This window comes from Arvicola amphibius, chromosome 7 (genome assembly GCF_903992535.2).
Source record: "Arvicola amphibius chromosome 7, mArvAmp1.2, whole genome shotgun sequence".
NCBI classification, from domain to species: domain Eukaryota; kingdom Metazoa; phylum Chordata; class Mammalia; order Rodentia; family Cricetidae; genus Arvicola; species Arvicola amphibius.
In genome coordinates, this window is record NC_052053.1 from 17,791,951 (window position 1) to 17,817,871 (window position 25,921).

General features: G+C 41.3%; 1 protein-coding gene across 2 annotated transcripts in view; it reads right to left on the bottom strand.

Annotated features, from left to right (window-relative positions):
* Csrnp3 (cysteine and serine rich nuclear protein 3) overlaps positions 1-25,530 on the bottom strand; it is a 77,271-nt gene extending 51,741 nt beyond the window's left edge. The window contains exon 1 of one of the 2 annotated variants that reach the window (XM_038337907.1): positions 25,353-25,530. In XM_038337907.1, the coding sequence (XP_038193835.1) occupies positions 25,353-25,500 (148 nt within the window). In that variant the 5' untranslated portion in view covers positions 25,501-25,530. The remainder of the gene's footprint in view (positions 1-25,352) is intronic. The other variant, XM_038337905.1, reaches the window with a different exon arrangement.
* Positions 25,531-25,921: the final 391 nt, after the last annotated feature.

Below are 25,921 nucleotides of genomic sequence, written 5' to 3' on the forward strand. Positions count from 1 at the left end.
TTAAAGAAGAAACAAAATAGCTGGGCTGGAATAACAACAGCTCATGGAAGCTGGGACCCTGCGTCCCCAGCTTGTCAGAGTGGGAAGCATTAAGGGAAAGCACCATAGAAACTAAAGGAACGCAGCAGTGGGACCAGTGAGCAGACAGTAGGCTTTCTGGACAAAGGCAGCAGAAAAGAAAGGGGAAGAGAAGTGAGTCAGAAAAGGGAATGCTGGGAAACAAAGAGCCCCAAACAGCCACCTTTATGGAACCCATGTCTCTGCAGCGGGCAGTCCTGAAGGGACATAAAGATCACCACTATGTACCATCAAAACATCTTATGGTGAAAAACTTCACTTCAAAGGGACTTTCAAAACAAACAATAAATTCAAGGCCAGCCTGGTCTACAAGTGCTAGTTCCTGGACAGCTAGAACTGTTACACAGAGAAACCCCGTCTCGGAAAACCAAAAATCAAAGACTACACCAAAATAAAACAAACAAATATAAACAGAGCGTTCTCAAAAGATGAAACACAAATGGCTGAGAAACACTCAAAGAAATGTTCAACAGCCTTAGTCTTCAGAGAACTTCAGAACTGCTTTGAAGTTTCATCTTACATCTGTCAGAATGGCCAAGATCATTAACACAAGTGACAACTCATGCTACTTAGGATATTGGGTAAGGGACACACTCTTCCATCGCTGGTTGGAATGCAAACTAGTACAAGTTCTATAGAAATCAGTGTGGGGGGCTGGAGAGATGGCTCAGCGGTTAAGAGCATTACCTGCTCTTCCAAAGGTCCTGAGTTCAATTCCCAGCAACCACATGGTGGCTCACAACCATCTGTAATGGGGTCTGGTGCCCTCTTATGGCCTGCAGGCATACACACAGATAGAATACTGTATACATAATAAATAAAAAATATAAAAAAAAAGAAAGAAATCAGTGTGGTAGTTCCTCAGAAAGCCAACTATAGCACTCTTGGGCATATACCCAAAGTACTCTACACCCCACTAGAGAGACATCTGCTCATCCATGTTCATTGTACCACTATTCATATGAGTCAAAAGTTAGAAAATGCATAAACTCTATCCATGGAAGAGCGGATAAAGAAAAGGTGACACATTTACACAATGGAACACTACTCAACTGTTAAAATAACAAAACCATGAAATTCACAGGTAAATGAATGGAGCTAGAAAAAAAAATCATCCCGAGTGAGGTAACCTAGACTCAAAAAGGCAAATATAGAATATATCTGCTTATATGTGAATGTTAGCTTTTAAGTCTTTGATAAGCAGGTTATACTCCATATAATCATAGGGAATGAGGGCTGGAAAGGGAAGATTCTCCTCAGAAAAGGGAAATAAAATATAGATAGTTATAGATGAACAGGGGTGGATGACTGAACAGGAGGATTAAATGGAGAAGGGCTGGGAAGACAGGGGTAGTGGTGGCGGTAAGCGAGGGACATCTAAAGCAGGGATATTTTAGGGGTCATGTAGAAACCTAATGTAATGGAAGCTTCTTAAAATATATACACATATGACAGAAATCGAAACGGAATCACTAAATAATGGAGAAGACAAGGTCCCAACTAGACATCTCTTGCCACCAGATGAAAACTCCAGTATCAGTAATGGCTTACATTTAACTGAATTGTTGGTCAAAAAGTGTCCATTGAAAACTCCTAAGCAACCCAGGCTATTGCTAAGACTGCTCTCAATAAACTGATGGTAAGCCCCTGTTGCTGAAGCCAACACCTTCATAACTTATTGAACATGAAGAAGTCAAGCTGGTATCTACCTAGAGCCTTAACTCCTACTAACTAGTACCTGAAGGTACTCTGCATGCTACGAGAGGAGAAAGGTAAACACCAACCTAGCTACAAAGTCTTTGATCTACAGTGGTGACCTATCTTCGTGCTATACTGGTGCAACAGTAGCACAGATGTTGTGTAACCAACCACTATCTGCTTGAATTTAAGGCTCACTCCATGAGTTGGAAACCATGCCTTACACTACTTAGGTGGACAAGAACCTAAGACTAGATAGGCTACGAACCTAGGAGAAAATGAAACGCTACCGTTCTTCTAAAGTAACAGCAATACAATATCCTTTAACATTTTTGCTATACTCACAGATCAGTGTCTTGTTCAGTCATTATCGGAGAAGCTTCCTCCTGCTATAAGTGGGAACAAATACAGAGACTCACAAGTAGAGAATGTGCAGAGAGTGAGAGACCCAGTTGATGTGTGCTGTGATTACGATTAATAAATAAAGAAACTGCTTTGGACCTATAGCAAGGCAGAACTTAGGTAGGCAGGGAGAGCTAGGCTGAATGCTGGGAGAAAGAAGGGTGGAGTCAGGGAGCCACCATGGAGCCACCACCAGAGTCAGACATGCTGAAACTTTGCTTGTAGGTCACAACCTCATGGTGATACACAGATTAATAAAAATGGGTTAAATTAAAATATAAGAGTGAGCCAATAAGAAGCTAGTGGGCAAAGCAGTGGTTTAATTAATACAGTTTCCATGTGATTATTTCGGGTCTAAGCTAGCCAGGTGGCCGGGAACCAACAAGCAGCCCCCTCCTCCAACACCCAGTCCTAAATGAGATGTCTCTATCAGATCCCTCCCATTAGGGCTCAGGGAACTTTGCAGATGAGTAGGCAGAAAGAGTATAAAAGCCAGGAAGGACGGAAAACACCAAGGAAATAAGGCCTTTTGATACAATAGGGCAGAACTGATGCACATGTGGTGTGGGAGGTCCTTCTGTCTGTGTGTTGCTTTTATTGGTTAATGAATAAAGAACTGGCTTGGCCTATAGCATGGAAGGAGAAGGGAGGAGTCGGGGAGATGCCATGGAGCCGCTTGCGGAGACAGACATGCTAAAACTTTGCTGATAGGCCACGGACCCGTGGTAATATACAGATGAATAGAAATGGGTTAAACTAATGTAAGAATTCGCCAATAAGAAGCTACAACTAATAGGTCTAGTAGTGTTTTAATTAATACAGTTTTTGTGTGATTATTTGAGGGCTGAGCAGCCGGTAACGACCAAGAGGCCTTCTCACAACACATATGAGCTCAAAGACTGTGGCAGCGTGCACAGGGCCTACACGTGAGGTCTAAGCAGATGGAGTTCCAGCACAGTGAAGAGAAGCAGGCACAAGCCCTCGCTAATCCAGCGGCTATCTCCAACTGACAACCACTCACAAAAGACAAGTTATTTTTTTTTCCCCAAAGAAGCCTCACTGGGTATACAAACCACACTTAAGGGAGCAATAGGCATTCAACATGAAATGTACTCAACGGTCCTTTTGAAAGGTTTTTTTTTTTTTTTTTTTTTTTTTTTTTTGGTTTTGTTTGCTTTTGTTTTGTTTGTCACATAAAGCCTTGTCCTGGCCCTTTCTTATCTTACAGGTCTTTTCCTTATATGATTTCTGATTTTATGTTTTTATTGGATTTCAGTTTGTGTGTGTGTATCTGCGTTTCTTGTGCCTTTTGTGTGTCTCTTTACTATTTGTTTTGTCTTATTCTGGTTTGTTTGTTTAGTCGCTTGTTTGTTTTCTAAAGAAATAGAGGAAGAAAGGGTGAGGATTTGGGTGGGCCAGGAGGGGGAGGAAGTCAGGGAGGAGGAACTGTGGTCAGAATATATTGTCTGAAAAAAAAAACTATTTTCAATTTAAAAATCAAGATTAAAAATCATTATGTAAATGTATTTATTATACTTCGCTAGCTATTTCAAAAGCCTGAGTGAATAATCTCTTCACAAAGGCTAAAAGAGCCCTGAAAGGAGCTTGGCTGGTTGGGAGTTGGCAGAAAAGCTCGGCACATTCAAGGGTTCAGGGTCATAGCATTCAGATCCCCAGACCCTCACTTACTTTATGGCTATGTAATTTTCTGCTAACCCCTCACACTCCTTTGCAGGGAAGAAAGATCATGTGACCATCTCCTGCCCGGTGGATGTCAATAAAAAAAAAAAAAATCACATAGCAACGTCCAGGGCTTGTTTAGAAAGTCACGGTTCTCTTAATTGCCTCCATCTTCCCCACCTGCCCTGGAGATAGGAACGTGGGAGGAGCTCACTTAGCCACAGTCCAACTCAGGAGGTGGATGGGGAGAAAAGTAATGGAGGTTCCCAAAAGAAGACTGCTTATGACTTGCCTTCTACATCTAGAGACGAAAACTGCAGCTTGGCTTAATTCACCTACACCTCCACATGCATAGTCCACTCACACAAACATACATCCCTTAATATAGTTAAAACTACCACTGTTCTGCTATTACACCCAAAGTAAAAAACTATGAAAATGTATGCTTATCTTTATTATGTATATTGCCTGCAATTTTATACATGTTAATTAAATTATAGGCATCACCTTTCCCCTTCCCTTTTCTTATGTTCAGCCTTGCCCACATCTCCTTCCTCCAACTCTTGTTTGTTTATTTTATTTTGTGAGCATATGCACACGTCCTCCTGGATGTATGTGCACTGCCTGCATGTCTAGTACCCTCAGAAACCAGGAGAAGGCATCAGAGCTCCCGAAATTGGAGTCCTGCACTATTCAGGGAACTGAACTCAGGTCGTTTGAGAACAGTAGGTGTTCTTCATTGCTGAGCCATCTCTGGAGCACCTTTTTAATACTTTTATGTAGTTCTTGAAACTTTCATCCATTTATGTAATGTAAATAATTTTGATTTGCCTCAAACTCTCTCTAGTCCCTCCCTAACCTATCTCCCTCTCAACATGAATAATCTGACTCATAAAAATGTATGTGCCTAGAATCAACATACCAAAAGACAAATGAGAATTAGGGAGTGTTGCAGCTTGGATCTTAAATGCCTCACAATAGCTCATGATGGAGCTGTGGAAACAACAGAACATTAAGAGGTCAGGGTCTAGATGGCAGGAGTAAGGAATGGGATAAACTTGGAGAATATACCAGTCCCTGCCCATGCCCCCGCGTGTGTGTGCCTGTCTGCTGTCTGTCTCTGTCTCTCTCTTTCTTTCTACTTTTTGGTTACCGTGAGATAAATAGATCCCCTCTGTCACGTGTTCCACACCCTGATGCCTCACTCCAGGAGCCAGGTGACCATGAACTGAATCTCTGACCTTGTGAGCCAAAACAAATCTTTCCACCAGTTCTCTACTCTGGGCATTTTGTCTCAGCAAAGAAAACTCACTCATACAACAGGCCCAGGTACATAATAATATGATGGGACAACTTGGTGATATAACATTTACCAAAGAAGAAATACAAACAGCTAAAATTAAAAATATTTATCCATAAGGCAGAAGATTTTAATTTCATTTGAGGGATACTTTTTTTTTAATTGACTTAGTAACTCAGAAATCACGGTGTCTTAAAAGTAGAGAAAATATGCAGAACCACGTGTAGTGGAAAGGAAACATCTCAAGACAGAAGAGCACAAAGAGAAAGGCCTGTCTGCCTTTCAAAGGTGGCGAGAGGAGCAGCACCAGGTAAACGACCTGTAGAGGATTCTCCAAGGGAGAAAGCTGAAGGCTCTAAGAGCAAAGCAAACATTCTCCTCTTAGAAACACTGAAGAGCACACACAGGGAGAGAGATCAAGTGGGAATCGAAACAGGAGGCAGGACGCAAGGCTCAGGCAGGCAGGGAGAACTAGGAATGCTTAAGTGCTGGAGAGGTGTGTGTGTGCGCCTGTGTGTCTCTGTGTGTGTGCGTGTGTGTGTCTATGTGCTTGTACATGCACAGGTGTGCACATAAATCTAAGCATAGATTAAAATATAAGACTATTTAAAATCCACTGTGTTAAAAAAATAATAATAAAATCCACTGTGTTTTTCTCTAGGATAAATTTATCAAGAACCGTAAGACAACAAGGCAACGAGAACCTGAACTAAATTCTTTCGTGCTATTTAACTATAACATAAATATATGTCTCTCTAAGTAGTATTTCCATTTTTAAAGCTATATCATTTTTTGCGATTGACCAAGAACAAAAGCACTCCAAATCCCCATCTGTAAGTCCACACCCCCTAAACAACCTAACTGCTCTTTCGTGCATTTTTCTTTGTCTGCTGACTTATTTTTATGCTGTGTTAGAAAGGCGATGTTTGTCTCCATTTCCGTTCAATAAAACTGGGAGTTCCTTTAAGGGCCAGGCTGCTTTATTTCCTTGAGCTCCCACCTTCGCTTGCCAAATAGAAAAATAGATACAATTGTCCCTGCTGGGAGAAGAATGAGAAGAAAAGAGGAATCGGCAGCAGTGGCTTTAAGGAAGAGAAAGACCGAGGCAGAAAGCAGAATGCAAACAATATCTTGGGAGGATGCCTGCAGGAAACCCTGCCAAGGACAGCTGTGAGAAACCACAACACAGCGCCCAGACTGCGGTGATGCGGGCGTGCTTATCTTCACCAGGGACTGTCCCTGCTGTAGTTTGTGTCTTAAGCTTAAGCCACACCACAGCGGGATCATCTCATGCCCTTTTACAACGAAGACACTGGGAAGAGGTGAGAAGCAGACTAGAAAGGCGTCTGATGGACAACTAGTTACACATTCAAGGTTGGATAGCAAAATATATGAGAATCTGTTGCACAAAGAGACACGTTACCAATAGCGGTGTACTATTAGTATTAGCCCTGCACTATAGGACTGCTTTTTTTTTTTTTTTTTTTTTTCACAGAAGCAAAAAGAAAACCTTCTTCAGAGCAGAGCGATAGAGCAGGGTACAGGGGGAGACACTGCCAAGATGGACAGTGGGCCATACGAGTGAGAATACTCGAGGCCCTACACGGAGGCTAAGAGGAAAACAAGCTGATTTCATTGTTACGAGTATAACCATACTCGATCGATGGATTGGATCATTTGTTCTTTTTTCCTTCCTATAACGCTTCCGATTGTTTTAAACATCATTCCTTATTGATGGTTTGGGAATTTCACATCATGCACCTCAATCCCACTTACCTCCCAGTCCTTTCGTATCTGCCTCTCACTTTATGATCCCCGAAAGACCCCCCCCCCAATTAATTAAAAACAAAAGAGGCAAACAAAAAGGTCACATCACTCCATCTTTCCAACACCTCTTCCTGCAGCCTAGTGGCAAGAGGAGCTGTGATGAGTTACACAGTGCATCCTTTTGTCCAATCGGCCCTACCTGCTCAACGTTCATGGCGATGAATCACTGGTCTAGTTCAAGACTTCTGGCACACCATCACCATGGGGCCCTCACCTAAATGCCCCATGGAGATCCTGCTGTTACTGTTGGCAGAACCAGTCCCTTCATGAAATCTAGCCACTAGGAGAAGGGATAGATTTTAGGGTGGACCAACCCAATGCCCAGAATGAGGGACTGGGTGGTAGCTTAGCTGGTCAGTCTGGGCCCCGGGGACAGATCTCCGAGGACCATGACACTGAGGCCAGCTGGATGTCGCCACGACCCAGATGGCAACATAAACCACACGGATCAGTATGGCCCCAGTGAAGCAAGGCCCTGGGACATCAACATGGTCTTGGGTGGTTGTCGAGGCTCTGGGCATCTGCCCAGGAACCTGTGGCAATAGGAACAGCAGGTTCCATGGCAGCAGCCTGGGCCTGGATGACGCCATGACCTCCTGTGGCAGCACAGGCCAGCCGGATCACCATGGCCTGGTGGTGGCATAGAACTCCAGCATCCATGTGGCCTTCGGTGGTACCATGGATGTGGACATCAACACAGAACCTGGCTGTGGTAGGAGCATGGGCCCCAGATATGGTCCTTGGTAGCAGCTTGGGCTTGGATGTCACAATGGCCCAGGTGGCAGCACAGGCCACTCAGATAGGCATAGCTCCATCAGCAACATGGTCCTCAGACACCTACATGGCCCCAGGTGGTGGCCCAGACCCCTGGCATCAGCATGACATTTGATGGTATCAGGAGCAACAGAAATCAACACAGACCCTGGCTGTTGTGGGGTCATGAACGCAGACATGGCCATCAGCTGCAGTCTGGGGCTGGACATCACCCTGGCACCTTGTGGCAGTGCATAGGTAGGGTATTTTAATCCTGTCCTCTATGGCTTTGCATTGTAGACTAAAATGGAAAATCAGCTATAATGTATCAAAAGAGGTGATTCTGTGATATTTAACAAATAGTGTTAAAGGAATCTTTTTTATCCTATTAACCTTGTAAAAATTCTTAGACCAAAAACTTACATACTGTTGATTATTAAAAATTCAGCTGAGTGTTAGAGTATATGAGATTCCAGTGACAGCGGATGTCTATGTGATTGGGTTTGATAGATTTATTCTTATTTCTGAATAACTAATATTCTAATGCTCTGGTTTTCTCTGTTGTGGCTGTGACAAAACAATGACCAAAACCAACTTGCAGTAGAAGGGGTTTACTTCAACGTCTATTTTCCAGTCTGGCACAGAGGAAAGCCAAGGCCTGACTGAACACAAGGCAAGAGACTGGCGCTGATCACATGGAGGAATGCTGCTCACTGGCTCACTCCCTCTAGCTTCTTCAGCTACTGCTCTGAAAACAGCTCTTTTCTTAAGTCAAATGCCTAAGGATGCTGACACTCACAGTGTGCAGGGCCCTCCAACATTGGTCAGCAATCAAGAAAATGTCCTGTAGACATGCCCACAGACCAGTCTGATGGAGGCAATTTTCTTTTTCTTTTTTTTTTTTAAAAAAGAGTTATTTATTTATTATGTATACAACATTCTGCCTCCATGTATGCCCACACATCAGAAGAAGGCGCCAGATCTCATTACAGATGGTTGTGAGCCACCATGTGGTTTTGGGGAATTGAACTCACGACCTCTGGAAGAGCAGTCAGTGCTCTTAATTTAATGTAATTTAATTTAATTTAACCCACATCATCCTTGAACATAAAACAACGGCTTGTACAAACCAGCACAGCCTACTCCACTACACTCCTGGTCTATCAGACTGGGCATGCTAGTGGCATGTTTTAAAAGAATGGCTCAAAGTATAAAACCAACAAAATAAACATAAAGACAAGAAGAAAAGGCTATTTGAGATATTTAAGTAATATTTTTAGAAGTTGATTGACTTGATAGTTCTAAAATGCTTAAATTCAAATGTCCTCAAGCCTCTGATAAAAAGACTTTATGTCCTCAAGTTTTATTAGTATGCTTTGAGTTACTATAACATAACGCCTGAAATAAACAACTTAATCCTGGAAAATGTTTTGTCTCATAGCTCCTGAGGTTTCTCTCACCAATCTTATGGCACTGTGACTTTGGCCATTGGGGCAGTGGTTGCACAGTGTTTCCTTTGGGAACACGTGGGGGAAGACCCTGCTCATCTCATGTCAACCAAAGAGGAAAAAAAGGGGAGAGGGAAAAGAAGAGGAGATTAGAATCATGGGTGCCTATATGTCCTTCAAGAGCTTGTCGATGACTTGACTTCCTAACAGAAGGCCCTGCTCTTTCAAAGGTTCCATTCCTCCCACTTGCGCTACAGGCTCTAACCAAATGTTTAACTCACAGGGCTCGGGGGAAACCTATCCAAGCCACAGAGGCTCTGTTTGTTCACGTGTATACAGTTCTGCTCTTTGAGAGCTACAAGGCAAATTTATAGCTACTCTACTCAATGTACAGTTTTGAAAACGGTGGGATACTAGGCCGTTGCCAAGAATAGCTGGTGTGGAAGTCCTTTTATGTGTTGCTTTTATTGGTTGGTGAATAAATCTGTTTTGGCCAGTGGCTTAGGAGAGTAGAACTAGGTGGGGAAAACTAAAAAGAATGCTGGGAGAAAGAAGGTAGAGTCATAGAGAAGCCATGTAGCCACCTGCAGGAGACAGAGGCCTCTGCTGGAGCCTGCCAGAACCTTGCCAGTAAGCCACAGCCACGTGGAAATACACAGATTAATGGAGATGGATTAATTTAGAATATAAGAGCTAGTGAGAAATATGCTTACACTATTAGCCAATGAGTATTACAAATAATATAGTTTCTGTGTGATTATTTTGTGTCTGGGCAGCTGGGAATGAATGAACAGCCTCCACCAACAAATAAACACAGTAAATAATGTCCTAAGGGGACTGCTCAGTGTGGTAAAAAGTTTTTTATTATTGTGGCATGTATTTTATTGTGGATTTACATATTATCTTCACTAAAGAATGCTAAATTGTTGTTGGAAGCTGCTTGTTCATTTCCCGACTGCCCAGCAGCTCATTAAATCTCTCCTTGGCCCATTAGCTCTAGTATCTTACTGGCTAACTCTTACATATAAATTTAACCCATTTCTATTAATCTGTGTATTGCCATGAGGCTGTGGCTTACCGGGTAAAGTTTCAGGGTGTCTGTCTCCAGTGGGACTACATAGCTTCTCTCTCACTCCACCTTCTTTCTCCCAGCATTCAGTTTAGTTTCCCCCACCTAGTTAAGTTCTACCCTATCAGGTCAAGCCAGTTTCTTTATTCATTAACCAATACAAAACCACATAGGCAGAAGGACCGCCCACAACAATAAATCTTTATAGAAAAGTCAGTCTTTGTTTTTTTTTGTTTGTTTGTTTTGTTTGTTTTTGTTTTTCAAGACAGGGTTTCTGTGTAACAGTCCTGGCTGCCCTGGAACTTGCTATGTAGACTAGACTGGCCTTGAACTCACTGAGATCTACTTGCCTCTCCTTCTCAAAATGCTGGGATTAAAGGCATGCTCTGCCACCGCCCAGATGAAAAGTAAGCCTTTAAAACAAATTGAAGGTAAGAGCTAATGTGTTGAAGTATGTGTTTTTATTTTCTGGCAACATAAATAAAATCTGTGTAATAGCAACTCTCTTGAATTTTGTAATTCAATAATTATTTTATTTTATATTTAAAAATTAAATCATGCCTACATAGAATTCTGCAACTGTTAAAATAGTACCTCAATAAGAAATATCATATCAGTAAACAAATAAAGGGTCCAACTGACCAACTATTTTGAAGATGAATAGTGCAAATGCTAAGTGAAGATGGGTAGGACGTCAACCTGGCTCCACAGTTTACCAACAGAAGGGTGCGGAGAAAGCACTAACAACCTAACTTCTTGAAATCCCAGTTTTAGCATCTGCAAAATCAGTACCCATGTCATAGTGCTGGAGTAGTAATTAAACATATTAAGGCATGTAAAAGATAAGCATATACATATTTCTTATTACCATTTTATCATTATAAGATAAAAGGCCATCCTGCTTGTGAGTTGAAATGAAGAGATCTTGTCTTCATGCTGGAGCTTGGGAGCTGCTAACAGCAACAGCAGCAGCTAGCTTCAGCACTCCATTCCTCAGTCATCACCCCCTCCTCCTGGGCTGTGTGTGTGCTGTGCCGGAGCCAAGCAGGACTCCCTCCCTTGTCTTCTTATCCCTTATCCTTTCCCAATCTCCTATTTTTGAGTATTTTAAGTACACACATTTTTTTTGTCCGAGCAACTCTATCATCTTCACTCTCCCTCCTTTCATCTTTGATTTTCTGGGCATCGATTTCTTCCAGCAAACCTCACTGGATAAGTATTACGGGAAAAAAAAAAAGAAATAACCTGGGCCACCACTTACTTCTCTGTCCTGGCATCTTCTGAAAAGTCACATTTTATTGATACTCAGATGTGTCGAGAATTCAGGGAACCGAGTCTAAATGACACCAAGCAAACACTTGCTGTGACTGTCTCCCATAAACCGTGCCTTGGAGAGCGCTCTTCAGCCCTCCCAGGTGCCCATTAAGAACCCTGCACAAGCGCTAATAAACACATAGCTAGTTTCAAAGCCTGATGCAGTCAATCAAGAGGGAGGCAGTTGCCAAAGCACCCTTGCTTCAGCATCCCTGGAGCACTTCTAACAAGGAGACAGGGCCAGCTCAGGGTTTCCCAAAGCCCAGGCTTCTCTGCCCAGTCACTCACGACAGTATCCACAATCCTTCCTTTAAATAATGCTTCCTTTAAATAATGCTTTAAAAACAGAGTTTCAGCTTCAGGACCATCCAAGAAGTCAAAACTCATCTACGTTCTATGAGACACAGTCCGGGAATACAGACATTCAGGAGGCTGATACCAGCAGATTTCAAACAGCCAGTGAGCAAATACAGAACATTCCATTTGAATGCAGTTCGTGGAATACCTGTTGGATGTCTCATTGAGAATGGAATCTGTGGGTCACTTTATTAATAGTAGACTATACTATATTTTGGGAATTGGGGCTAAAACACCAAGAGATGTTTCTGAAGTTTGAAACTTAATGCTAGATGAAGAATGAGCAATACAGTTATTTCCAGTCATCACTGTGGGAAGCGATGTAAGAATATTAAAACCGGGATTCAGTCAGATGTGTGCAGGACGAAAAGCCAGACAAGTTGCTCACTGTTGCTGGAACTCTGTGAGGATGCTTAACTGTCTTAATATACCCACAGAAGTGCTAAGATGATGCACATAAGATGTCTGCATAGAACCTCTTTAAAAGCTTTTACTACTGTGATTATTGTACAAATTAATGATTTTTTAAAAGACGAAAGCCAGCAAAAGTAGAAAGAGCACACTCTGGAGATATATATTTCTGCTGCTGCTTGGTGTATTCCATCTTATCCCACCTGACTCACATTCTAACAGGATCTCCTTGTACTCAGGGGCATTTGCATTGAGCTCTTGACCCAGGTCTTTTCCCAGGCTTCTCTCTCACTGCACAAAAAGCCAAAAGAAACAGGCAGAAAAAAAAAAAAAACATGTGTCTTAACTAAATATTTACTCTCTCTTAAGTTAGTTTTTCATATTAACTACTAACAAAATTCTTGTTGCCCTTCACATAGACATTATCACCATCACCACTGCTGTTATCACCATAGCAACTTTTTGGGGTGTTACTGAATATATGTACCGCTTAATCCATTTTACTTTAACCTTTTGGTGTGTTACTGAATATAGGTACCGTTTAAGCCATTTTAACTTAATTATTTTAGCTTATGACAAAGGCACCAATCCTTATTAGTATTTACAGATGAACAAACCTAGGGTCATAGGTGTTATAATTCTTGTGTCTAAGTAGACAATCTTTCATTAGAATTTGTGCAACATGACACAACATTTTGAATGACAGGATACTTTATGTGTGAGTATTAACACTCATCATACAGCAGGGTTATCCCACGTGGGTTATATTAATGGTAAGATTCTCAGTCATGTGACCAAGGGTTCTTTATGACCCTTAAAACTCTGAAAAATATGCTGGTTAAATGCCTATATGTTGGGCTGACACATTTAATTGAGAAATATTCAGACACAATTAGTACGTAAACAACACATCTGTTTCCATGGGACATGCCCACTTGGGTCTAGGAACAGACCCAGAGCCTTGCACTTGGCAGGCAAGCACCTCTGACCTAGACCGCAAACATCCATTTGATTTTCCAAGTGATGTTTCATTTCTTCTAGTTCTTCATTCTTTTGTGACTTCTCTTCGGGAATTTTAATTAACATATTACTTTGTTGTCAGTTAATGCCCCATCATGATTTCAGGCAGCCTTGAAGACAGCTGAGAAATCATTGAGAACATGCTGACTATTCCATTCAATTAGCAGAACATTGCTTGCAGTGGTCTAACAAACAGTTCCAGCTCCTTGTTCCAACCAGCTCCCCTTAATTTGGTCCAGATTCATATTAAACTCTTCTGCTCTGTTCTAATGCACCACACTTGAAGTCCATAGCTGTTTATACTAAGGCAGCTCAAAACAAAATCCACTACAATATTTATATGATTCTTACTACAATATTTATATGATTCTTACTACAATATTTATATGATTCTTACTTTTAGTGGAGTCTACAAGCTGAAAGCAAAAGGAAATGATCACTAAAACTTCAGTACATGCAAATAATACCCACAGGCACACAGAAATAAACACCGAACGCATACATTTTCCCTCAAATATCGTACTACAAATAATTCAGATATGAGAAATGAACAGTGTACTATAGTTGGTGGGAAAGGGCATTAGCGGGCTCCTGTACTAACTTCAAGATCAACCTAGTCTTACATCTTGTAAGCAAAATATGTGAAACCGTTTCATCACTATAAAGATTAATCTTAACAAATCGAAGGCTAAAATTTTAACTCTAGCCACAGAGCAAAAACTACAGTCTTCACTTGTGGATTTTCTCCATTATGTCAAATTAAATGAATATACAGCAGAATGTCATTCTCTCAAGTTCAACTGACATCCCGGGGAAACAACACTGCAGCAAAGCTATGTAATGGTTCTCAAGAGACTGCTAGTTTTCAGACAATGCTCCAAGGAAGCAATATTCTGTTTTAATCACTGAAGGTGGTGGGGGAGACCAGATTGCATGTATGTACTGCAGATACGATACGGCAGTGTGTGGTGTATTTCAGAAGCACAGTAGCAATGCCCACTGGGGACTTTTACAAATGGCTGTGAGGGCAAAGGTCTAACACTGCAACACGTTTAGTATCGCTACAGTTGGGGGAACATCTGACAATATCACTGGGAGTAAATGTGTGACAGGTTAATTCTGACGAATGATGAGTGTGGCTTAGAGGATTGTGTCATTGGGTATAATTCTCTCTACCTTCCTATAATGGGAATAAAGGATTGTATCATTGGGTATAGGTACCTCGACCTTCCTATAATGTCAATAGAGGATTGTATAATTGGGTTATATGGGTCCCTCAACCTTCCTATAATGTCAATAGAGGATTGTATAATTGGGTTATATAGGTCCCTCAACCTTCCTATAATGGTAATAGAGGATTGTATCATTGGGTATAGGTACCTCTACCTTCCGACAATGGCCATAAAAGTGTAAACAAGACACAACTTGAAAGTAGCCAATACAGTATAAAATATCAAACTATACACTGTGAAGAAACAACGGGAAAGTTACTGAAAGAGAAAATAAACAGAAACCAAAAGTGGTGGGCTAATCTTTGGACATCCCCTCCAAGAAATGCAAAAAATCTTTGTAAAAGATACAGAAAGTCTTTTAAAATTATATAATAGGATCGAACTTTAGATTTTAAACGCACAAATTTGCTAAGTTGTACATAAAATAAAAATCACTTAATAACCGCATTTTATAAATGTTCATGCTTGCCCTCCTTACTTCAAGTTGGTTCATTTCGAATGAAAGAGAATTTTACTCAAGGAACGGAAGTGGGAAAGCACAACCAGACACCTAGCCCAACCTTCTCCACTTTAGTGTCCACGGTTTGCCATCCTCTGTTCTCAAGCACGGTTTTAACTCTGTGAAGCCCACTGTTCCTCTCGGTGCTTCACCTACACACACAGGTCATCAGGAAGCCGTGTCTCCAGCCTTCTCGTAAGTACAGTGTGTCAGCGGTCTTTACAGTCTGCTAAGGTGACAGTATCATATATGAAAAATGGCACTGCGTTCAATTTTAATTTCACCAGTTTCCTAACATACTTGCTAAAATTGGATTAGCATTTATGTGTGTTATACAGATAGTCCATAACAGCGTTAGTTTTTCCTTTGTTTTGAAGATGAGCTTCTGTCATCCAAATACCAGTTCTTCACCAGTTAGTAACTTGCAAATATCTCCTTCTAATACACAGCTCTTCCCTTGGCTTTCTTGAAGGTAGATTTAATCATATAACTGTGTTTTGATGTACTCACATAGAAAACATTCTTTCATACTTTCCTCCTCTTATTCTACTATAAAAAGACATTCCTTTTTTCAAATCTTAAAGTTTTTAAATTTATACATTTAGTTCTTCACTGCACTGATAACTTATTTTCCTATATGGAAATGAGGTGGGAATCTGTTATCTTTTAATTAAAAAGCGATGTATTGCTGTAGCCATTTCTTTCCCAATTCATCCACAGTCTTTCTCCAGTCACATATGACTCTGTCATTTAAATGTGCGGTTTTCTCTTAGCTCTCCGTTTGTTCCATGGACAGACTTGGGCTAATCCAGCATTTTAAACCATCTTTGGATTTTAATTGTCAAGCTCAGCTATGGAACGTATAGCCCTCCCTTTCACTCTTTTTAAAATTTGTGCTTGGCCTTTCTTAAAACCCTTTTTATGTGTAGGAATTTTATAACAAGCTGTGCCCACATATGTACTTTATATGTTATAGAATGTTAAGTCATGCAAAATGCAGAGAACAGTATAATAAACGTACAGTCTCAAGGCTTCTATTTTTCAGTATCATTTCTTTCTTTTTTTTTTTTCCTTTTTGCTGGACTACCTGAAAGAATTTCCAAGACAGCCATCACTTTTTAACCATGCTTGCAAGAGATGAGGACAGTGGATCTGTAGCCTTCAGATGGGCTGACCCTGAAGCTCAAATATAAAATAAAAGATCACATAAAAATTTTAAAAATCAAGCCAGGCGGTGGTGGCGCACGCCTTTAATCCCAGCACTCGGGAGGCAGAGGCAGGCGGATCTCTGTGAGTTCCAGGCCAGCCTGGTCTACAAGAGCTAGTTCCAGGACAGGCTCTAGAAACTACAGGGAAACCCTGTCTCGAAAAACAAAAACAAAAACAAAAACAAAAAAAAATTTAAAAATCAATAAAAAACAAAGATAGATAAAAACTGAAAATTTCACTAATTTCATAAAAAACTAAAATAAAATCAATAAAATATACTTTTTTAAAAAAATCAGAGTACAAAATAATAAGGCTTCTTTTCTGTTTAAAGAAGTGACTGAAGATCATTGTGGCTGGAGTTAGGGGGTGACGGGAAAGCAAGAGTGTAGATGCCATCAATGGGTGCTATTGGAGGCCACGGAGCCTGCAGAGTTTGAATGACCGTTTCTAGGGAAGAGTGGAGGCTGGCACAGGTGAGAGAGTCCGGAAGGGTTGTACAGGAGGGCACAGAGATGACACCTATGTGGGATTTGGTAGTGGAACAACAAGGGATGTAAATGGGAGTAGCTGAAGTACATTAGTATAGAATATGACTGTGAAAAAGAAGCCATTATCCAGGACAGAAAGAATGTAGTTCTCTCTCTCTCTCTCTCTCTCTCTCTCTCTCTCTCTCTCTCTCTCTCTCTCTCTCTCTCCAAATAAATCTTAGCAGCCTGAGATAAAACGCTAAATCTAATGTCACTATTTATTGAGGCTAAATGTTTGCTCCCCATCCCGAATTTCAAAGGAACGGAATAAAAACTAAATTAACTGTATTTATAGGATGCCAGTGATCTGACTTTGTAATGCCTTTTCCCCAGCTGACTGAAAGCTGGTGGAGGTGAAAGTAACATGCATTCCCTCCCATGTGTTGCACTGCTACTGCATAAACAGCTGCTCAGCCGCCAATTAAGCAGAGATGCTTCTGCTCGGGAAAGCTATATATAAGCAAACGAAACGGGGAAGGTACATGCTGTGAATACATAATTATTGTGGAATCCTTTTTAAAGCACAGCTCAGTACTACGTGCATATTTGAATATGGTAACTGATAAACCAGGCTCTTGATACTTTGCAACCACATCCATCGAATCATAAATTACTAATAACATGTGAATTCACGTGCATTTTCACCAATGTCCATGCCACTATTAGGTCCTAAATTAATGCATCATTCTTTTATGATTTAGTGCTACTGGAAAAAAAAACTGATATAAAATAGAATGGTATTTATCAAGAACTGAATCAGAACCAATAAAAATAGCAACAATAATAAACAGTAAAGTTCTTTAAATATCTAAAAAAGATGAGCCATTTGCACCAATAGCAATGATGTAAAAAACAGAATACATTGTGTTGAAAAGATGTTAAAGTGACATTGAATGGGAATTCCTCACAGAGCAGATTATGTCCTACTTGCTTTTATATTGCTACCTCCTCCTGGTACCGAAGTGAACATCAGATAGGTATGCCCAGTCAGTTGTCCATATACTCACCAAACCGTACAAATATTTAAGTGTTCACTGGCTGCTGGTCACACGGGACCTTGCTCCTTCTTTGCCTGAGCATGCACACATTCCTTAAAACCTCATAAGAGATACCCTTCTTACTAATGGAAGGACACACAGTGGAAGACAGATGTCGAGGACGGTTGCAGGAAGATGAGGAGGCAAGGAGAGATGCTATGTGTGAAGGGAGAGTGGAGGGAGGAGGAGGTGGGAGAACGATAAACACAGATTTAAGAAAGAAAATTGCCTCTAGACACCTAGAAAGATGGCTATAATGCACTAATGAGAAACTGATTTGGAAAATGTTATTTTTTTATTTTCTCAAAAATACTGAAAAATTTCAGGTGTTCCAAATGAAAAAAACTGGTATGGGATCAGGACCATCTAATGAGCCCCAATGAAAGAGTAGATGGACGTAAGGGAGCCAAGGACAGAGTATGGAAAGATTACTAAACGCTATGGGCCTGGGTACAGCTTGATGGTTTACTTGCTTCCTAGAAGGTGTGAAGAGGGTGTGAGACCCTGGTTTAACCACAGGACTAAAAAGGAAAGAGCCAAGTGATGGGCACAATGCTCTATGGGAAACCAAGAGACTGAGGTTATACAGAGGCAAGCTGAATAAAGGGGCTACAGTCTATGTTTGGAGTACAGGAATTTTATATTCCAGGGGTTTCCAGAGGAGCTCTCTGGGTGCTAAATGGGGGTCAGGAAAGCAACAGAAGTAAAGGGGTCATGATGGAAGACTGCAAGCCATCAGTGAACCATTGCACGTTGCAGACATCATGGCTGCCTGCCAGTATACACAGAGCAGAAGGAGAGACAATCCCATTGCTAACGCTTTTAAATTTACTCAAACGCCAGTATGGTCCAAGTAAGTGGTAAAAGGGAAGACTAGGGTGAGACGTGGTGGGGAAATATTTTATAGGAGCCTTTTAGCAAATAGAGAACTTAAATAATTTCAGAGTGGAAGACAACAGGACACACATTTCAGCCTGGATATAATCTAAGTTGCCAGAGGACATAGTATGGGTAGCTATTTCTAACACACAATTGATTTTCACAGCCTCTCTCAGGCATGCAATATCAGTTCGCCCGCACCAATCAATAAGCCTTACAGAATACTCAAGTTAATATTTTCTAAATAACTGCTCGTTCATATTATCTTCCTCCTCTCATCTATCTGCACGCTTTAACCATCTCACTTCTGACAACTAAACCAAACATCAAAGGACTCGGCTGGTCTATCACACAGCCAGATGTGTATGTGACCTGGCAGGGATCTTCATGATGCCAGAGGTAGCCTACTGCTGGCTTCCGGTCTGTTCTCACAAGCTCATGTTAACTGGTTATTTTCCCAAAATATGGGGGGGAGGGAACCTCTTAATATAACAGTAACATTTCAGGAGCGACTTTATCCTGCTTATATTTTGCTATTTTATTAAATGTAGAACTAGCTTAGAATCTTGTTTTTAGGGTCAGTATCACAGAGTAGGAAGGGTATTTTTAGTATCACTGAGTCTCACCTCCTGCTCATTCATATATATATATATATATATATATATATATATATATATATATATATATATGAAATCAAGGGCTAGACAGCTGCAACTACCTTTGCAAAATGAGCCTTCAAAATATCGTAAGGTGGTAATAACACCCGTGCTATTTACTGCAGAACAGTTACTCTCTGGAGTCATCACTCACATGTGGCTGCGAGCACAGAGCCTGTGACATGAATTCTATTACATTCTTTGAAGTGAAATCCAAGTCTTTAGTGTACTTTAACTGCTTAATAAAGATTAAATGGCAGACGTGTCCCAGCTGTACTTCCAGGAAAGCCTGGCATTGAAGGCCACTTTCTACTGATTCTCCGTATTAAACCCTATTGTGAAACGGGGAACGAGGGAGAGGAGAACTGGATGAAAGCTCTGACTCACGTGTTTATGCACGGAGGATTCAGAGGAAAAGGTGGGCCGTGGGACGAGGGAGGGAAGGAGGAAGAAAGACAACCTTCTCAGCTCTTGGGAAAAGCCTACACACATCGTGATAATTAATTTCCACTTGCTACGGCTATAATAACTCCTAATTGCACACCAGTTGTTGGATGTGAAAAGAACTCAACAGTGTGGAAGCCTTCTGTGACTTGGAAACGTCAGCACGGTGAAAGACAGCCACTCCCGGCTCCTGTGTGCAGCTTAGGACGGCCATCCCTTGACCTTGTCACAATTTGCGGCCTGTATGGTACGCACTCATTTGTTGGAACACGGCTGCAGGAGAAATGATGTGCTCCTTTAGGAGCTTCTCGTTGCTGATGCAAAGTGCCAAGAACCTTGAGAGGGCATAAAAAAAGGCCGTGCTTCTCTTTTCCCTGAAGCTCTCTTCTCGACAGGATGACTGGCGAAGAGTCACCGGGATTTGGTGGAACAAAGGGTTCCTCGGGCCTATGGAGTCTGCTGCTTCTGTTCCGAGGAGAGTACAAAATACGACCTTGGTTGATCACTGCAAAGTGTGCTAGTTGCCTAGCAAAATTTAGAAGTTCAAGGAAAAAGCCAACACATTCTCCCTAATTTGCATTTTGAAGCTGTCATTATCATAATGCGGTATGCTACAAATTGAGTGCTTTAACAGGAGGCTGAGAATAGGGTGGCGTTTGCACTACCTCGGCGGCTGACATGGACCGACCAATCCTATTTTCATTTCTGTATTTGAGAAAACAACAAAACACTGTAGTGTATGTACAGTGAGCTCCTGAGCAAGCATTGCAGAGCACACCGCTCATTTCAACTGGAAGGAGGAAGCCACGATGCCTGAAATTTAAAGAAGGGTAACCACATTTTCACAATCTCAGTGCGAATCCAAATGTTTCATATTGCTGCACAGGTTTAATAGTCTTAAATTTTCCTAGCCGGGCAGGGGTGGGACTGCATTTAATCACTACCTCAGGAAGCACAGGTAGGTGGATCTCTCTGAGTTCGAGGCCAGCTCTGGTCTACAAGAGCTAGTTTCAGGACAGGTTCCAAAGCTAAAGAGAAACCCTGTCTCAAAAAACAAAACAGAGCAAAATAATCCTTCCTTATTTCAAGACAAGATGCCGTCTTCATTTTTGAATTTTTGATGGTAGAATAGCAAGGTAGGAGAATAGGACTCCAAAGGGTTACAGTCATAGATTCCCATCAAGAAGATACTGCTAATACGCTTTTGTCTAATCTAGTTGAAATAGTAAAGAAAATATTTTCTAAAACGTTACACATTGATTTCCAGGAGTCGCAAATAATTGTAAACATTAATTTTTCTTTGAGTCAAAGTCTTATTATGTAGCCCTGGCTGGCCTAGAACTCATTATAGAGACCAATCTGGCTTAAAACTCATCAGGATCCAACTGCCTATGTTTACCAAGGACTTGGATGAAAAGTGTGTGTTACTACAACAGCACCAAAATCCATTTAAAAAGAAAGAAACAAAAACTTTCCCTGCTGTTCTCACACTGGCTGAAAAGCTCTTAGCCTACGTATTTTGGGTAGAAGTCTGTCATTTGATTCTACGCTATTTCTACCAGCTCATCTCCCACCCCTCATAATATAAAAGCAGGAAGCAAAACAGACTATCTGGAAAGAGTGTTGTCAACAAATTAATAACTGCACTGCCTTTAAGAATTAGAATCTGTAAAGCCGGAATAATGCCTCAGTAATTAGGAGAATCTGCAGCTCTTCCAGAGGATCCAACAATGGTTCGCAGCACCCACCTGGGGCAGCTCACAACTACCTTTGACACCAGCTTCAGATGATCAGAGGCCTTATTTGGTGTCCCAGGCACCTGAACATGAGTGGTATGCACGTGCGCGACATTTTCACTTACAGAATTTTCTGTTGCTTTTGAGGTTTCCCCCTTCACATGTATTCGCTGAATACGGAATCAGGAATATCTGCATGGATCTTCTACGGAGAAAGTACTTTCTGAATTTCACAGACATTAACAGCAACATGTACACCTACAGTGTATACCGCAGCTTCTGCCAGCATTTCGGTATTAGCATTTTCTATTACAGGAAGGAATACTAGCTTCACAGCGGTGAAATCTTTATTATTTCATATTAATAAAATATATACTCTTTTAATCTACGTTTTATTACTATGATTGCTAAATGCTCTACTGTAGGAGGTGACTGTATTTTCTACTATGGATTACCACTGAGGTATGCCTTAGTTGGTGGCTCTTGTGAGGGCAGGGGTGTGTCACAGTTGGTAGAGGGCTTGCCTAGCATACACAAAGCTCTGGGTTCAATCCCTACCATAACGTAGACAGGGCATGGAGACACAGGCCTCTAATTATGGCATTTGAAAGTAAAGGCAGAGGAGCAGAACCTGAATTTCAAGAAGACTATTTTCTTCTGCTACATGACAAATTGGGGGCCAGCTTTGGATACATTAGAAACTGTCCCTCCAAAAAGTATTTATACATGTGTTTTTATACACTAGAGAATAATTGTATCCATTATTAAATACACATTTCTAATATAAGCTGTTTCTTTTTTACTTTGATATTTTATAGCAAATATGCTTGATATTCAATATCGTTAAATATGTTAAATGTGTACCAATGTGAATTCTTCCTATTCCTTCAAAACACACAGCAATCCTACCAAATGTTTTATAGATGCAAATTCATGATTCATTATCATTCAATTTTTTATTTAGCCAATATGGAGCACACTTTGTCATAGCATGAGAAGAGAGCTTATATTGCTTCATTTTAAAAATTGTTAATTGGGGCTGGAGAGATGGCTCAGTGGTTAAGAGCATAGCATTTCCTGCTCTTCCAAAGGTCCTGAGTTCAATTCCCAACAACCACATGGTGGCTCACAACCATCTGTAACGAGGTCTGGTGCCCTCTTCTGGCCTGCAGGCATATACACAGACAGAACATTGTATACATAATAAATAAATAAATAAATAAATAAATAAATAAATAAATATTGTTAATTGTATGAACATTTATTAAAATCCTCCTCCTTAGCATTTGATATCAGTTATTTTCTTTATATTAATTTCTTGCATCTACAAAGCCAGAATTCTCTATACTTTGCTAGATAAAACATCATAGGAAAAAACCCAACTCTATTGCTATGATAATTGGATATCTGGAATGGGTTTTCAACATTAGGTCTTCTCTTTATTTGTGTTCATTACAATGAGTCATTGGTCTGGTTTGAGGCCTCTGGTTTCTGTCACACTGTCAATCCTGGGCTATGCCTTCTTTTTAAAAAATATCCTCTTATAATTAACTTATTTCTCAATATATCTTTTTTGTTTTCTTTTTGAGACAGGGTTTCTCAGTAATTTCCTGGCTGTCCTGAAATTCACTCTGTAGACCAGGCTGGCCTCGAACTCAGAGACCCACCAGCCCCCACATCAGTGCTGGGTTAAAGGTGTGCGCCACCACCGCCTGGCTCATTTCAGCTCTTAAAACAACCTACTTGACGGTTAATCGGGACTTGAACTCTGTTATCATAAACCAATCCAGAGGGCATATATAACTTTATATACAAAGATATAATAGGCATCTTGATTAAACCTTTTGTAATACACAATCAATACTATTTTTAAAGATGACATTTGTAATATTGTATAGTGAAGGAGCTGAGAGAGATAACGGGAAAGATAGAAACTATGCCATGAGACGCGTGCAAACAGCTAAGCTCAAGTCGTGGACTCTCTTAGCTCCGTCTCCAGTACCGTGACCACGTCTCCAGCAAAGGTTAGGTAATATCAGAATCCATGACACAGCACATGCATGATATGAACACCTCACCTGCCGTGTTTGATGGAGCTGATGCTGCCCTCGTCACTGATCTCAAAGCCAAAAGGTCCACATACCTCTTTCACATCTGAAGCACAAGCTCACCTCGTAACCTCACAATATATACAAACCATGTGTGCTGTCCCCACGGTTTATTGCTTTTCTGCTTTAACAGTTGTAACATCTTTTCTGACTTTCCATTTATTTCAGATTGCTCGGAGGAATAGTGCCGATTACAGCATGTACACCTCAGGCTCAATGTTTATGGAGCTCTTTATGGTCTCTTTTGAAAGTTTGAATCATTGGTTTTTTTTCTAATGGAGGTTGCCACCATTCAAAAAGCAAGATGTTTGAGATTCATATATTAATAAAATCAGCTAATAAAACAATCCAGGGCTGGCAAGATGGCTTAGTGGGTAAAGGTGCAAAGCGCCAAGCATGAGGACCTGAATTTGACCCCTGAAATCCACAGGGTGAAAGGTGAGAACCAACTCCCACAAATTGTTCTCTGTCCTCCACCTGTGCAAGGCTTCACGCACACGCTGCCCCCTCACTGTATACAGAGCCAGTAATACATACATGTAATAACCAAAAAAATGCAGCTTAACAAAACAAAAACCAAAAGGCCATGCATTTGAAAGAGAACAAGGAGGAGTTCATGGGAAGTTTGGAGGGAGGAAAAGGAAGAGGGAAATGATGTAATTATATTGTAATCTCAGAAAACAGTTTTACAAAAGCCCAGCTGTCTATCATATTGTTTTGTTGTTGTTTTGGTTTGGTTGGTTTTTCGAGACAGGGTTTCTCTGTAGCTTTGGAGCCTGTCCTGGAACTAGCTCTGTAGACCAGTTTGGCCTTGAACTCAGAGATCTGCCTGCCTCTGCCCCCCACCCCGTGCTGGGATTAAAGGCGTGTGCCACCACAGCCTGGCTCACATGGAAATCTCTTTGTTTTAGAAACATAAGTCCCTTGCTTATGTAGCTATTCCATGTCAGTTTCTTGTGCTTAGATTGCAAGAGCTTCCCAATTTTTTTTCACAGCTCTTCTTTAAACCTCACATTACTGTGGCTGGCGAGAGTGGCTAACGCGACAGCCTTGCGGAGAAAGGAAAGGACAGCACAGCACACATTCTTATTTTCACCTCGGTGGACTCTGTAACACACTGGGTGGCCAGAGAAGAACCTGGAAAGGGGCTGCAGCTAGGGAGAACTTGGAGCCTCTCATGCTTCAGTGTGTGGCCAATCAAACTGTTTCCTATCACTGCCAACACTTTCCACGAGCAAACGCAAAACGCAGCCTTTCCTTTCCTCCCAGATCATTTCAGCTACAGGGCTTCCCTACGGTCAGTTCATGCCTTACTCCATATTTCCCATCTGTGCCCTGTGTACTATAAGCTTCCTTGAAGCACTGGAGGAATAAAATGCCTACTTTTGCCAACTCAGTGGGCTAACAGGACCGAAAAAAAAACACTGCTAACTCTGCTTACATACTGGGATCCACTGAGGTGTCTCAAAACTATCTCGTTTTTATTTGATTTTTCTATTTCACTGATGATTGAAATTTAAAAACACATGGCTAGCCATAAAGGTAAAGATGAAAATGACCAATACTACAAATGATTTCCTCCCCAGCCCCCGCCGCCCCGCCCCCTCGGCAGACCCTGATAGCGGCTCCGGATGCGTTTCCGGTACTCAGGGTACCCACGGTACTCACGGGTGAAGTGATTAGAGGTGGACGGGTTGACACTGTCCCCGCTGTCAGCGCTCTCACTGCTGGAGACTTCGTCATCTGATTCCCGGGCAGAGGAGCAGGGCGAGGAGGCGTCCACATCTTCAAACTTCCTCTTTAAGATTCCACTCATAGCTGCGGCGTTGTCACATGTACCTGGAGCGGGAAGGAGCAGCCAAGCATTGAAATGTGACTGTGGCAATCTGACTGCGGACTGTGGGGCCAACGTTTCCCATAACTTACTCATGTGACTTGGATACATGAGCTGAGCTGTAGCTGTCCCATGAAAGTATCACGAAGCAGATTTCTTTTTTTTATTTCAAGTTAACAAAATACAGAATGAAAATTAATAGGAGTCCTTGACACTTCAGTTAGTCCAACATTTCAATGGTTTTCTAATGCCTTTAAGAAATAGTTCAGGCAGGCAGCAGTGGCGCACCCAGCACTCGGGAGGCAGAGGCAGACGGATCTCTGTGAGTTTGAGGCCAGCCTGGTCTCCAAAGCTACGGAGAAACCATATCTTGAAAAAAAAGAAAGAAACAAGAAAGAACGAA